The 14,335-nt window shown below is 45.0% G+C and overlaps 1 protein-coding gene across 1 annotated transcript; it reads left to right on the forward strand.

Moving 5' to 3' along the window:
* Positions 1–4,270: 4,270 nt before the first annotated feature.
* On the forward strand, positions 4,271–7,170 carry LOC128420412 (F-box/LRR-repeat protein 8-like). The gene is made up of 2 exons (XM_053402003.1): positions 4,271–4,434; positions 6,102–7,170. The coding sequence occupies exons 1-2, from the start codon at positions 4,271–4,273 to the stop codon at positions 7,075–7,077; spliced, it is 1,140 nt and encodes a 379-aa protein (XP_053257978.1). The 3' UTR covers positions 7,078–7,170.
* The last annotated feature ends 7,165 nt before the right edge of the window (positions 7,171–14,335 follow it).

Raw genomic sequence — 14,335 nt, forward strand, 5'->3', positions numbered from 1 at the left:
TGTCCTGCTGTTGTCCCTTACTGATGATGTCCCTTAAATTTCCTGGGTTGCAAAGGAAGCAGCTCCTCTCCCTCCCTCCCTCCCAGCCAGGGAGGAGGGAGGCTCCAACTGTGTTGCTTGGCTGCGTTGCTCACCCAATAAAGAGTCTAAGAACGACTGGGGGGGTGGAGCTTGCATGCCTTGTGCCGATCAAATCGGCTGCGTTGCCTGGGGACTCACCTTTGCTCAGGGCTTCCCAGCGGAGAGGTGACGGTGGTTTCCCGTGCTGCATCCCCTTTGCCGGGTTGCTGTGCTGTGGGAACCACCACTTGAGGCTTCTTTTGGCTGCTGGCTGGGCTTTCTGCCTTTGGCTCGGAGGGGCTCAGAAGTTGAACATACCTGTGCTTGGAAAATCCCTTATTTTGGCTGCTGATCCCTTATTTTTGAGCCTGCTGGTCCCTTATTTTCAAATCTGTAACTTGACAGCTATGAACACAATACAAAACACAATGATAGGCAGCATAATGATAAAACAATCGTGACAACAGCCCCATCCCTTTAACAGGCCATAGATTATTTAATGGCCAGATGCCTGGATAAAGAGGAATGTTATTGCCTGGTGCCTAAAGACATGTAATAATGGTGCAAGAGGAGCTTTTTCTTGGTTTGTAAGCTGGACTCAGTTCCCATTAGCCTTTGTAAGCATGACTCATGGCCGGGGATGATGGGAGTTGGAGTGGAGTCTAGCATCCTGGGGGGGGAGGGGCACAAGTGCCCAAGTGGTCTAAACTAAACTAAAAAGCTTCTAAATTAAAACGAAAAAAAGGGGGGGGACACATTGGAGGCATACAAGAATGGTGTAAAGGCACAAGGGGGCGCTGCAGCCTAACAAACGAGGATTAAGGAATCCTTCAAAGCAAAGCTCACATTCTCCTGTTGCCCCCATGATCAGTAAGGCTTCCTTCCCCCTAACTGAGGCAAGAAGTCTCGGGAACATCACCCCCACCTGATGCAAGCAGGGAGCTGGGCTTGTGCTCAATATAATTAATCATCACATATGCGAGGTGCCATCAGTCCTTTGAATAAAACAGCAAATATTATCATGACGAGCTACTTCTATGTAAGCCACACCTGGCTTATTTATTCCCCTGGTAGGCAGAGATAGAACTGCCCTGGCCAGGAGCAATGTATTTAAACTATCATAGATAATATCCATTATCCAAACATCCAGAGTTTTCTTTAAATACAAAATAAGAACTCCTGCAAAGTGCGAGCTCCTGTTGTACAGAGAAAAAGACAGAAGAGAAGAGAAAAGACAGAGCGGATCGTTGCAATGTGCTCTGCACATGGCTGCCCTTGGAGACAACTCAAAATGGCCCAAAATGCAGCGGCCAGATTATTGGCTGGGTTTGCCTTGGGACGTGTATAATCCCTTGCTCCAAAACAGCTGCACTGGCTGTCAATTTGTTTCTATGCAGAAGTAAGCTCCACTGAGTTCCATGGGGTTTACTCTCAAGTAAGTATCTACAGGACTAATAAAAATTGGCTCTGCATCTATTTTCTTCTGAATGCTAAAAATGTGTTTCACTTTTGTGGTTGCACCCCTAAATGTCCCACCCCTCAACAATGATTGCAGAGCCTCCAAGCAGTGCTGGATTTATGTACGGTTGTACCTCGGGTTAAGAACTTAATTCGTTCTGGTGGTGTGTTTTTAATCTGAAACTGTTCTTAACCTGAAGCACCACTTTAGCTAATGGGGCCTCCTGCTGCTGCCGTGCCGCCGGAGCACGATTTCTGTTCTCATCCTGAAGCAAAATTCTTTACCCGAGGTAATATTTCTGGGTTAGCGGAGTCTGTAACCTGAAGCGTATGTAACCTGAAGCGTATGTAACCCGAGGTACCACTGTATAAGCTAAACAAGCTATAGCCAAGGGCCCCACTCTCTTGGAGGCCGCAAAAAAATTTAAAGAAAAAAACACCTGGATGTACATTTCCAAAATATAAGATAAAAAACAAAATAAAACCTACAAACAGCAACAGTGTTTTGTGTTGTGTAGGCTCCTATGATGTAGGGAATTGTATTTCAGTATCAGTTCAACAATTGCTTTGATAAAATACATATTTTGTTATGTGCAAATGACTTTAGATATCTATTAGGTCCATAAATTACCATATAGCATATATTCAACACAAAAAAACAGTGATATTTGTTGTTGGGAAAGGACAGCTGGACATATAAAGGGCCCCATTACCTTCAGTAGTTTAGGGCTTCATCAAACCTAAATCCGGCCCTGCCTTCAAGTACAGCCGGAGCCGCCCTCACCACCCTTTTCTGAGGTGGGCACAGAACAAATTACAGCATCTGACCAAAGTTTGCTTTGTTTCTTTTCTACCGTCCTCTCGGCGTAGCGACCCCCCGTGGTCAATTCCTGTTGCCCGGAAGCGACAGAGTTAACTCTTCAGGTGAGGCGCTTCTTTCACCACCCCCACCCCACCCCACCCCGCCCCGCCCCGCGCACGCGTACTTCAGGCTGCCACCTCGCGGTCAGGTGTTAATTGCGCGCAGGTGTGGCTGGAGAGGCACGCGGAGCTCCGGCTGAAAAAGAGCGCGCGCGGCGCGCCGTGCTCACTTCGTGCTGGGCTACTGCTGGGTGCGGGGTGGGCGTCGTTGCAGTCGCTCGCTCTTCAGGTTGCTGCAAGCGACGCTGTTGGCCGGGCTTCCCTGCTGCTTCCGAGATTAAGGTGAAGGGTTCTTTCAGGGAAAGTGTGCCGTTTGCTTTCTGGGCGTTTCCGACTCGCTTCTGTCTAAGACGGATTCAGTGCTTGCTCCTGTCAGGTTTCCCTAACACGCTGAGTGGCATGAAATGGGCAGCCCTGCAGAATTATAAATCAAACGATAATTTCAAATTGTGTAACTTCTGTGAACCTGGATGGAAGGAAACTCGGAAGCTCCTTTAGATGGCTGTGTGCGTTGGAGTCTAAGGGCTGAGGTAGTTTGGGCTCTCCTCCGAAAATATTTGAGGGGACCGCCCCACCCAAAGTTGATGGGTGTTGCCATTCAAATGGTGCGTGTGTGCCATGTCATGTGATCGATTTTTGTGGGGTGGGACTTACCTGGCTCTAACCCCTCCCCCAATATTTTATTCAAGTTGGCACCCCTGGGTGGGTGGGTGACATCGCTTCAGTAATTATACCCTTTATTGCTATTTATTTAATGGGCAAGCTCTCTCAAGTGGTTTACATAAAACATAAGTATGCAATTGAAGTTTCTCTGTGTGGTTGGAGTAACTGGACTGCTTCTCTGGAGTTTCAAGTCATTCTGCTTCAGCCCTGGGTGACCTTGGCTTAGTCACTGGCTTTCAGCCCAGCCTACCTCATAGAGCTGTAGATCAGGGGTCAGCAAACTTTTACAGCAGGGGGCCGGTCCACTGTCCCTCAGACCTTGTGGGGGGCTGGACTATATTTTGGGGAAAAAATAATGAACAAATTCCTATGCCCCACAAATAACCCAGAGTGCATTTTAAATACAGTGGTACCTCGGGTTGCAGACGCTTCAGGTTGCAGACTCCGCTAACCCAGAAATAGTACCTCGGGGTAAGAACTTTGCTTCAGGATGAGAACAGAAATTAGCTAAAGTGGTACCTCAGGTTAAGAACAGTTTCAGGTTAAGAATGCACCTCCAGAATGAATTAAGTTCTTAACCCGAGGTACCACTGTAAAAGCACACATTCTACTCATGTAAAATCACCAGGCAGGCCCCACAAATAACCCAAAGATGCATTTTAAATAAAAGGACACATTCTACTCATGTAAAATACACGCTGGTTCCCAGACTGTCTGTGGGCCAGATTTAGAAGGTGATTGGGCCGGATCCAGCCCCCAGGTCTGTTTGCCTAGATGATGGAGAGAACTAGAACCATTTGTGCCACCTTCAATTCCTTGGGGGTAAAGGTGGACTATAGATGTAATAATTCCTTCCTCTCCCATCTGCTCCATGCTTTACAACTTGTCATTTTAGTTTCACCCCACTGCTTCAGAAAGCGTGCATGCAATCTGACTTAGAAATGCGATGCCTCAGGTTTTAAAATTGGAAGATGTATTCTGACGAATTTTGACGCTGTTCCATCCCTGACCTTTTCAGGTAGGGCTTGTAGTAGTCACATGCTGGGAAACCTGTGGAGCTGCTGCCAGTCAGTGTTGACAGTACTGAACTGATGCCTTTCATCTTTGGGATATTGTCTTTCAGTGAGGAAGGCGGCACTCTAGAGTCTTCAGTCAGCTGTTCCAGAGGATGCCTAAGCTGGCAAAAGTCCTTTGGAACTGTATCCCAGGGGAAATTCTGGCCCACATATTTTCCTTCTTGCCTGCCAGAGACAGATACAACGTTGTGCATGTGTGTGAGCGCTGGGCCTCAGAAATGCATTCCAGTTCTGTTTGGGATTTTACAGAAATTGGGTAAGAGGCAGCATTTGTGGCTGGTTGCTTGTAGAGTCAAAAAGGAACATGTACGTTATTGACCTTTCCTGCTAACAACCGTGTGTGTGTGTGTGTTACTGTTGTTGATGTTGATGTTGATGAAGATGTAGTTTTCATCAGGCACCAGTTAGCACGGTCAGCCGTTAAGGGTGCTGGGAGTTGTAGCCAAACAACATCTGGAACGCCACAGGAACGCCCCGCCCTGCCCCCAATCTCCCCTTCTTGCTGTCAAGGGCGCTTCCCAGCCAAGGAATGCACACATCAGATACTGTAGTTCTCTGTCAAAAATACTGTCAAAAATAATACAGGCGCTTCTACAGCTCTGGATATCTACGCACTCCAATTTAGCATCTAGGCAGCTATTCCCAGGTTAGTGCTTTGTAGAGCACTTGCAGCAACAGGGGGGGGAGGGCACTCCCCCTCTACCAGTTTATGTGCCTTCCTCTGAAAGGCTGCATGTATGGAGACTGCGCCTGTGTGGAAACTTCCTCTGCTCATTGCTTTTCAATTCCCTCCTAGTTCTGGGGGACAGTGGTGCATGAGAGGGTGGGAAGCACCTGGCCCTTGCACTTGCCTGACCTGCCTCTTGCCCCCTGTACTTCTGACCCATCCTGTGCTCCACCCTCCAGCTTCTAAGCTTCCCCTGCCTCTGATTCTTGCCTCCTGGCTGATGCATGTTCCCATATACCAGTGGCCCCCTCTCCTGTGCCAGACTCCAGCCCCCCTGCTCCCAGGGAGCACTTGGCGGCGGCCTGCCAGTCCCTGACACTTGCTGTGGGTGTAATGAAAGACATTGGGACACCTTCACAGGTGTATTGAAATGGTGAGAGTACTTCCTGGAAAGCCAGATCCTAGGAATTTGGCAAAGGTCCCAAATTAACTGAAAAGTACAAAAATTGTTTATGAAATTTTTTTTTGCACCTCGCAGTAAAAACACGGTGTGTGTCATAATAGAGGACAGTGTCCTAGTGCAGGATTAAATCAAGCTGCATGGAGAGTATGTTGTAACTGGTGGGTTCCATTTCCTGCATGGTTTTGAGTGCACATTTGCAGTAGTGTCCACAAACAAGCATTTATTTTTGCTCACAGAATGTGCAAACTCTATTTGCTAGAGGTGTCTGATTATAATACAAGGATAGTTGGTCCTCCCTGACTCATTCTAAACCTGGAAAGCTGAAACATGTTCCAAGCCACACTGTTTATAACTAGAAAAATCCAAATTAGCGTTAAGTGTACATTTCTCCCTCTAAAATGGGGGGGGGGGGCGAGGCACAAAGTATACCTGAAAACGGTTAAAGCTCAGACTTAATAGTTGGTCAAAGTATTATGCTTACAGGCTGACCTTGGGACAGTCACGATATCTCTCAGCAGAACCCACCTCACAGGGTTGTTCTGAGGGTAAATTGAAGGGGGCGGGGAAGAAGCATGGATATTGCCTCAAGCTCCTTGGAAGAAAAGCTATTAAGCATAGTTAAATAAAAGGTTGCCAGGGGGTGATGCTACAGCTGTAGAGTTGTCTAACTTGCTCCTAGATCTAGAAGAAATACAAATTAGTGTTCCAGAGAACATAGTAGAAGTGTTCATCTGCTGCAACTCAAATTCAGCACTGCAGGAGTTCATGGCTTCTCCCCAACCTCTTGTTTCAGTTTTGACACAGAGGATGAGGACGACGAGTGCCTGTTGCAGTGGTTACAGCCGTTCCTAGGCCTCATCAGACACCTGCAGTTGGTGGTTGAGCAGTCCCTGGACCTGAACCGGAAACAAGCCACAGGCATCTTGGACACATTGGCCTGTCGGAGCTGCAGGTTGCAGGGGCTCTGTATTGTATGCCTGGGAATAAGCCCCTATTTCTATTCCGGCCAAGATGTCCTGCATAGCATCCGGAGTATCTGCCAGAGCAGGAATGGGATTGATCTCCAGTATATTGACTTGCGGCAAATGCCTTTCACTCTGGACAATGGGACTGTTCAGATGATTGCATCCAGCAGCCCAAACCTGCACACCTTGTTCATCAACAACCAAGCACCTGGTCCAATGATTCTCAAGCCAGACACCATCTCTGATGTTCTGAGGACCTGCCCTAAGTTATCTGCCTTGGGGGTCTGCTATGCCAGCTTATCTGAGAAGATGTTTTGGGAACTGCTGAAACCGAACAGAGGGCCGTTCCGGTTTCTGGACCTTTTCTATGAAGGCCTGGACGTCAACATTCCCAAAGAGCTTTGGGCTATGGTGAGTGAGAAGCACCCACAGTTCCGCGTGAGGCTGGAGTTTGCTCCAACAGTCCCTATAAGGAAGATGCTTGTGGTACTGAAGCCAACCATCCCCGTGGCCGCTTTGCATTTTGACACACCTCTGCACATGGCTGATCAGGTTAAGTTCATTGCCAGCACCTACAGCAGGACTTTGGAGAGGCTGGTCCTTTACAACGCCCCCTCTGCTGACCTCAACGCTTCACTAATAGAACTGGCAGGAAAGTGTGTGCATCTGAAAGAGGTTCACTGTTACTCTGCAGTTAGCGAAGCAGTGGTAGAAGCTTTTATTTTACACTGCCCAGGTTTGAAAAAATACACCCTGTCAGCACAGAAGTTCTCTTTTGATATTCCACCAGCAGTCGTTCCGTGATTTGACCAAAATGAGAGTTCATGCACACTTGTGCCCTGAAAGAGCAGCAACATTATTTGGCATAAACAGCATAAAAGTAGTCGGTTGCTGTTTCCACTGAGTCTCCTGTTCCAGAGCCACAATATGGACACAGATAGGCAGGGCAGGAGTCAGTCCTATGGGTAGCTATAAATTTTAAACCCACAAGCCCAACCTAGAGTTGAAGATAAAAGCATATTACTTGAAATCAGTGTGAATAACACTGAAGTCTCTCTTAGTCTCCTGGATACAGTATATTTTAAATTTTATACAACTGCAGATTTTAGTATCCCCCCTGCAACTCGGACATCACAGATAGCATTTATCACAGTTCACCAAGATCTGCACATAAAACAATTTTAAACACTTTACTTGATATTCTGTTTTGGTAAGAACCTAACTTTATTTTGCAGTGTATATTCTCAACCATAGTAAGTCCAAGGTGGTGTGATGGTTCAAGGGGCAGAAATGAGCAGGAGCTCTTTTGTCCTACAGTTGACTTACAGAGGTTTGTAAAAGGTCTGTTCGTGTTAGTTACTTTTAAGCTTTGTTGTATTTTTTAAAGCCTTGCCAAGAAGGAAACATGTTCTTCATTCACTGTATGTCAGTCACTTTCTGGACTCTGGTGGCAATACCATTCCAAACTCCCCTACCATCGGTTTTTAGCAGAACTCATTTTGTATGCAGCTAAGTTCTATTCCAGAGTAGACACATCAAAATTAATGGATGTGACTAAATGGAGTCCTGTAATTTAATGGGTCTGCTTTGAGGTAGAACTGAGCTACATGCAACCCAGGGTTTAGAAGTATGCTATCCAAAGACTGCAGCTCTGATCTGGAGATCTGGCTTATCTTCAGGAGTGTCTCTGATCCAGGATAGTCAAAGTGTCAGGTCACTATTTCAGTTTCTGAGAATTTTGAGGTCTACCTGGTTAGGGTGCCAATTATCTTCCTTGTCAAGAGGATGGCTGCCTGGAATGGCAGCATCACAGGCTGAAATCCTATAGATGCAGCTCTCCCATAAAGATGGGGGTATGGGCAAATGGCACTTTTTGAATTTCTGCTGTGGCAGCAGACGTGGGTGCACATTACTTTCTAGTGGGAACTGATGCATGTATCCAGAAATGGTGTCCAGACACCCAAGCTTTGGACATCATTTCTGGATGGAATTACATGCATCAGTTCCCACTATGGAAGATAGGTGGGAATAACACAGTCATTGAGTTCTTCCCATCTCTCTGCCTTCTGTATGTAACTGGGAGTTTGGGACATCTGCTTAGGGCTCTTATATTTGCAGATCATGTCTCTGAAACCAGCTGAGTCCAAGGTTCCTGCAGTCAATTAGGGCCTATCCACATTTACCTTTTGCCCTGAGCTTTTCCCGCGAAAACCCACTCTTTAGAACTGAATCGGAGTAAACTTCAATTCGGGTTTTCCGCAGATTGATGTTTACTCTGATTGAGCTTTAAAGAGCAGGTTTTTACAAGGAGAGATCTGGAGCAACAAAGGGGGGGGGGAGCGCTCAGACATGGAGCTTTAAATCACACAATGTGCCTGGAAAGAGCAGAGGAACGGTAAGTGTGGATGAGCCCTTAGCTGATGGCTGGATGGAGGAAGAGCTGCTTGTGAGCAGGGGCATCAGATTCAGAGGGTGGGCTCTGAGGCACTTACAGGGATGTTGTTCACTGCCTCAACTGTCAGTCACTCTGCTTAGTGACACTAGTCTCCAGGTGGCACACCTTCAATTCTGCTACTGTGAATTGTCTCTATTGTAATAAATACTTTGAAACATTTTCCTTACTGTTGGAATTCTCCTTGCTGTGTTTGTCCTCTTGGAAACTACAAGAAAAGCAGCCTAGAAGCTGAAAGAACAAATGAAATAAAACTTAAGGTGGCCTTCAGGTAGGTCTGCTTCCACTATCGCTTCCTCCAAGTTGTGCCATGGGGAAGGCGAAAGAGCCACCCTTGGCCCTTTCCAGGGCTTTTGCTGACCTCCTGGCCTACTGTGTTTGTGCAAGCAAGTGTATTCTCTTTCCATGATGCTGCATCTTTATTCACGGCATTGTGCAATGCAAATAGCGGTGCGTTTTCATTCTGTGCATTGTTCATCCCGAGGGTTGGCCATGCCTGCCCATTGTGCTGGGCTTGGGAGAGAGCCAGCAGCATTGCTGATGTGATTTTTGTGGGAGGAGGATGTTTTCTCGGCTCTGCCTGGATCGCTAAATGGTTTTGTTTCCCCCTCTGACACACACACAGAAAGGAAAGGGAGCTTTGCTGTGGGGCAAGAGATCATGGCACTAGTGTAGTCAGAACACCACAAAAAACTATGCAGGACTCATCCACTTCCTTGGCTATGGATGGCTACCCCAGCAACGTACCAGCGTTCCTCACCAAGCTGTGGACATTGGTAGAAGATCCTGAGACCAACCATCTCATCTGTTGGAGTATTGTGAGTACAACTAATGTTGGGAGCTGCTAGTTTGGTGTTTGACAAGCCCTTGTAGGACACTGTGTGTCATGCGCAACTTACAGGGGCTTCGTTAGCCAGAAACCACGCAGTGGTCTCCGAGAGTGATGTGTACAACTGGTATTTTTCAGGTACCTAACCTAACCAGTCTTATGCATGTTTACTTCTATGCCGTGTTGAGTTCAGTGGGGGTTACTCAAATGTAAGGTCTAGTTTGTGCATCAGACAGACTTGAGATGATGGAATTCTGGGCTACAGTGCTTCAGACTGTAGGTGGGCTGGAGTGTCAAGCTGGTTTGTTCCATGTTCCCAGCATAAGTTTCCTGAATGTAATAAGCTTAGTATATTGGGGAGAAAACTCTACGTCTGAGGGAGAAGGCTGTGTGGTAAGCTTGATGTGCTCATTTGTTGTCTGTGAAGAGCTTTCCCCACTGGGGAGCACTTGGAAATGCAACTCCCCACCTACAATCTGTGGGCCAGAACCCCAGCACTTCATTCTGCATCAGTTGCTTGTCTACTGGTGAGGGGGGAGAAATTCAATTTGGTTCACATTTAAAGGTGAGCTTAAACTCATTCTCACTTTCCTAAACAATATGTGAACCAAGACATGGCCATCCTTCAAATTCATAATTCTCCAAATTTTGCAATGAAATTCTCCAGCCAAGGAATGTTTGCAAAAAATTGGTAAAGTGCACACAAGAATGTATATATTAGTTAAAATAATTACACAAATAATAATTAATATACAAATATTAAGGAACATTGTTTTGCAAAAATGTGCATACTAGGAGAAACTTGCACTGAAATGCCAACAAATTGCAAACTGATGCAAAAAACTAAATGAGAAATTGACATTTGTCAGATTTGCCCATCCCTACTGTATGCATGAAATTGTAGCTGCCTTCCCCTATCAAGTTGTTCCTGGAGCTCTTTTGATCACCTGTTTGTTTATTTCACAACTGTTTGTTCATAGCTGTCATCTTGCATAGGAAGGCAATGGGCCTTCCCGCCTTTCTCAACCTGGTGCCTTCCAAATACCTTCTTTGGCTGCCTGATAATCTGTGACCATTGGTCATACTGCCAAGGAGCTCAGTGTGACATACACTGTTCTCTCCCTCCTCATCTAACCCCACAACAACTGTGTGAGGTAGGCTAGACTGAGTGGCAGTGACTGGCCCAAAGTCACCCAGTGAGCTTTGTGGGAGATTTAAACCTTGGTCTCCCAGGTCCTAGTCTGAGACTTTAACTTAACCACTAAACCACCCTGGCTCACTGGAAGCTGGGGCCCAGCAATATCAGGAGGACACCATGTTGGGCAAGGGGAAGCTGTGAGGATCAGTGCAGCACACAGACAGAGACCCCCCCAATTGTCCCTATTTTCCAGGGACGTCCCAGCTTTAGAGAAGCTGCCCTGGTTTCTGATTTGATCCTGGAATGTCCCACTTTTCCTTAGGATGTCCCTATTTTCACTGGAGAAATGTTGGAGGGTATGCACAAAGGTTATTTTTCCATGGTGATTTTAATTTCCAATCAGTTATACTTTCACTTGCTACATTTTAATAGCTTGTGAAGCATTTCTTGATGGCTGTAAAAATTAGTTTTTGCACGTTACTGGCCGCTGTTTCATTTATCTTATAACTTAAAAGTGCTGCTAGTTTATTCTGATTACAGATAATGAAGTGTGTCAATGGTCATTGCCTGATATGGAGAAAATATAATGTTTGCTGGGGGGGGGTTGGGGGTTGTTTTTGTTTTTGTTGGAAGCAGAAATTAGTAGGATTTAACTAGTTTCACCTGACCTCTGAACATGGGATATACGTCTTGAATGCCTCTAAGTGTGGCGGTGCTCAAATCTGCAGGACTTTTCTATAAAATTACCCACTAAATGTCTCAACCCAGACTTTAGAATCAGTAGTTAAATTTGTGGGTGATAATTTTTAAATCATATTTTCAGGGTGGAAGTTTTAACTCTGTGTTGGGAGTAATGATGGAAAGAAAGAAAGTGAGCTGGGGTACTTTCCTTGGTTCATTCTCTTCCCTCCTTTCAGACCACTCTTGTTTGTGAATTTAAAAGAGAAAAAATCCTGCCTGCATCTTGAGCAAATTCTAACTGAGAACTGGTTCATGGTCTGGTTTTATCATTCTCAATATGGATAACTGTATTCCATAAAAGTAAAAAATACATTAAATGTAAATTCTGAAACATTGGGTGGTGCTCAGCTAAGTCATACTTAGACCCATTGAAACCAACAGACTTTACTTATGTAAACACAATGATTTATGTCGGTCTGCTCCATGACTAACATAGAATGCTGTCCTTTTGCAAAACCGTTTTAACGGTACTTTTTAAAAAAAGAGTTTAAAATGCACTGTTTTGCTCTAGATACGTATATGTGCACAAGCACACAAATATGATGTGTTGACAAATGTTTAATCCTACTTGGGACTGAGTTGATCTCCCTCATACTGCACTTGGACATCCCAGTAAACTGTGGGTGTTTAAGAGGATCCAGCCAGCAGACTGGATGTTGTGCTCTTGCACTCGCCAGTAACCTGATGTCACCACAACACTGGGTGACTCGACTTTAAAGAAAAGAATTAGGAGTACACTTGATGTGCATTCCCAGTTCTTCTTTTTGGCCATGGCTTGAACTTTTCCATACTTGATGTCATACATGATGATAGGCCTTGAAAAGTTGGGTGGGATTTGCCCAGTGCGCCCTGATGATGTGGGTCTAATTAGGCTGAACATGCTGGAGGTTTCCCACTGCCCCACTAAACTACGGATTGGTAAGATGTAAATGAACCTATCTTCCTCTCCAGCCTCTTCCCTGGTCGCAGGAGGACTTAAAAGCATTTGCTTCTAGTCAACTGCAGTGTGTTTTGTCTGAACCAATAAACTGTGGTTAACATTAAGTAGTCCTAATTTCAAACAAGCCACCTTTGAAACTGTGGTTTCTGAAACTTGCTTGTTAGCCCCAGTTTTGAATCTGTACGGCATGGCAAGCCATGTTTGAAAGTTTCCCAAGTTCTCTACCTGCTTAAGGAGGAAGAGCAGGGAAGCATGTTAATCTAGGGCAGTGACATGGGGTTTAAAAGCTCTTCCTGTGCCCAGAAGACCCTTTACAGCCTTCACCCCAAACTTCTCCATTTTGGAGAAGCTATGTCAAACTGGCCCCTGCCACACACATCTGTTGTCTTACATAACATGAGATGTTAGGCAAGTATGAACTGGGAGTTAAATCACACACATAAACATATATGCTATGTAAGTTGCACATTATGGAGTAATGTTGATCACAAGAACTTTGCATGTAAAACACATTTCAGGGAGCATCACATCTTGATGCTAATGAAATCAAAGAAGAGAATAAAGTTAAACCAGAACATCACTTTTATTTTCATTTGGTGGTGTGGGGGGGGAGGGGGGAGAGCATGTGTTTTTCTGACCAACGTAAGCCACTCAACCAACTAGGTTTTATTGTCCTAAACTCATCTGACTGTGTTCCTAACACAAATTTTCTTCTCAGTTTACCAAATGGGAAAGCAAAACTGTCAATACAATAAAGGATCATGAGCCTATTGTCTATTTACTTGGAGAGGTCTTTAACTGAAGATTAGATGGGGAAATAGAGACATTCTGGGTCACCTTGTGTCCCATGCAGCTGGACGCTACTTGGAAAAACTGTTTTCAGTTAATGAAACTGGGAAATTATTTTTACAGGGATACAGAACACCATAACTATATATGGAAATGAAAAATGGTTCTGTAAGTTGACTTTTTCATGGAATTGCCCAGTTCCACCCTTACCTGATGAGTCCCTCTGGGGTCAGTTCAGTCTCTTGCCGTCTACTAAAATACGGTAGACCTCATTTTATTAAAGTTTGTTTAATGGACCATTTGATAAAATAGTGGAGGTGCATATTTCACAGAAGCTTGTGGGCTACTTGCTTTCCTTTAGCACTATAGAATTACACTTGACTGCGGCAGCCAGTAAAACCAGTTCTTTTTTTCTGGGGGTATGCAGGGGTACGCAAACCCCTAAACATTTTGTGAATCTAAGTTTGGTCTCATTGAGGGGGCAGTGTTTCAATATGAGTAGGAAAATGAGAGTACCCATAAACATTTTTTAAAGAAAAAAAGAACTGAGTAAAACTGTTACTTTGTCAGTACTGGGGTTACTGGGGTCTGAACAGCAGCAGTTCACTGGAGGACTGCTAACTTTCACTGCTGACTAAGGAGGTCAGAAACATTAGGAAGACACTTATTTAACAAAGTAATAATAGTAAATAAAAATAAAATAAAAATGTGCACCTCACCCCCAAGACCATTCCATTGTTAAATACCCACCCTCCCAAAAATTCAACCCCTCTTGCGGTGGTTTGACCCATTTCCATTTTAACAGTACAAATTCTACAAATACCTTCCATATCTCCTCAGAATAATTTCTCCTGCATATTTTCTGTTTTACCTTAATAGCACATGTTAATTTATCATTAATAGCTATATCCCACACCTCTATATACCATTCTTCCATTTTATATTCACTTTGCTACTTCCACTTCCTAGCTATAACAACTCTTGCAGCCATCAGTAAAGGAAGAACTTTTTAATGGTAAGAGCTGCTCAACAGTGGAGCGGACTCCCTCAGATTGTGGTGGACACAATTACTGCTGAATGGGTATCAGGGGGGGGCTTGTTCTATCGCCACCTTCTAGCAAGGAAGCTTGATCCCTATTTAGAATTGGAAACTAGTAGTGTGTAATGTGCCGA

The sequence above is a fragment of the Podarcis raffonei genome, chromosome 8, assembly GCF_027172205.1.
Source record: "Podarcis raffonei isolate rPodRaf1 chromosome 8, rPodRaf1.pri, whole genome shotgun sequence".
Taxonomy (NCBI): Eukaryota; Metazoa; Chordata; class Lepidosauria; order Squamata; family Lacertidae; genus Podarcis; species Podarcis raffonei.

Excerpts from the sequence above, each read along its gene's own strand:
- LOC128420412 (XM_053402003.1), top strand. The coding sequence starts at position 4,271 with ATGCCTAAGCTGGCAAAAGTCCTTTGGAACTGTATCCCAGGGGAAATT. Across the intron at positions 4,435-6,101 it reads TGGGATTTTACAGAAATTGG|TTTTGACACAGAGGATGAGG; the intron begins GTAAGAGGCAGC and ends CTCTTGTTTCAG.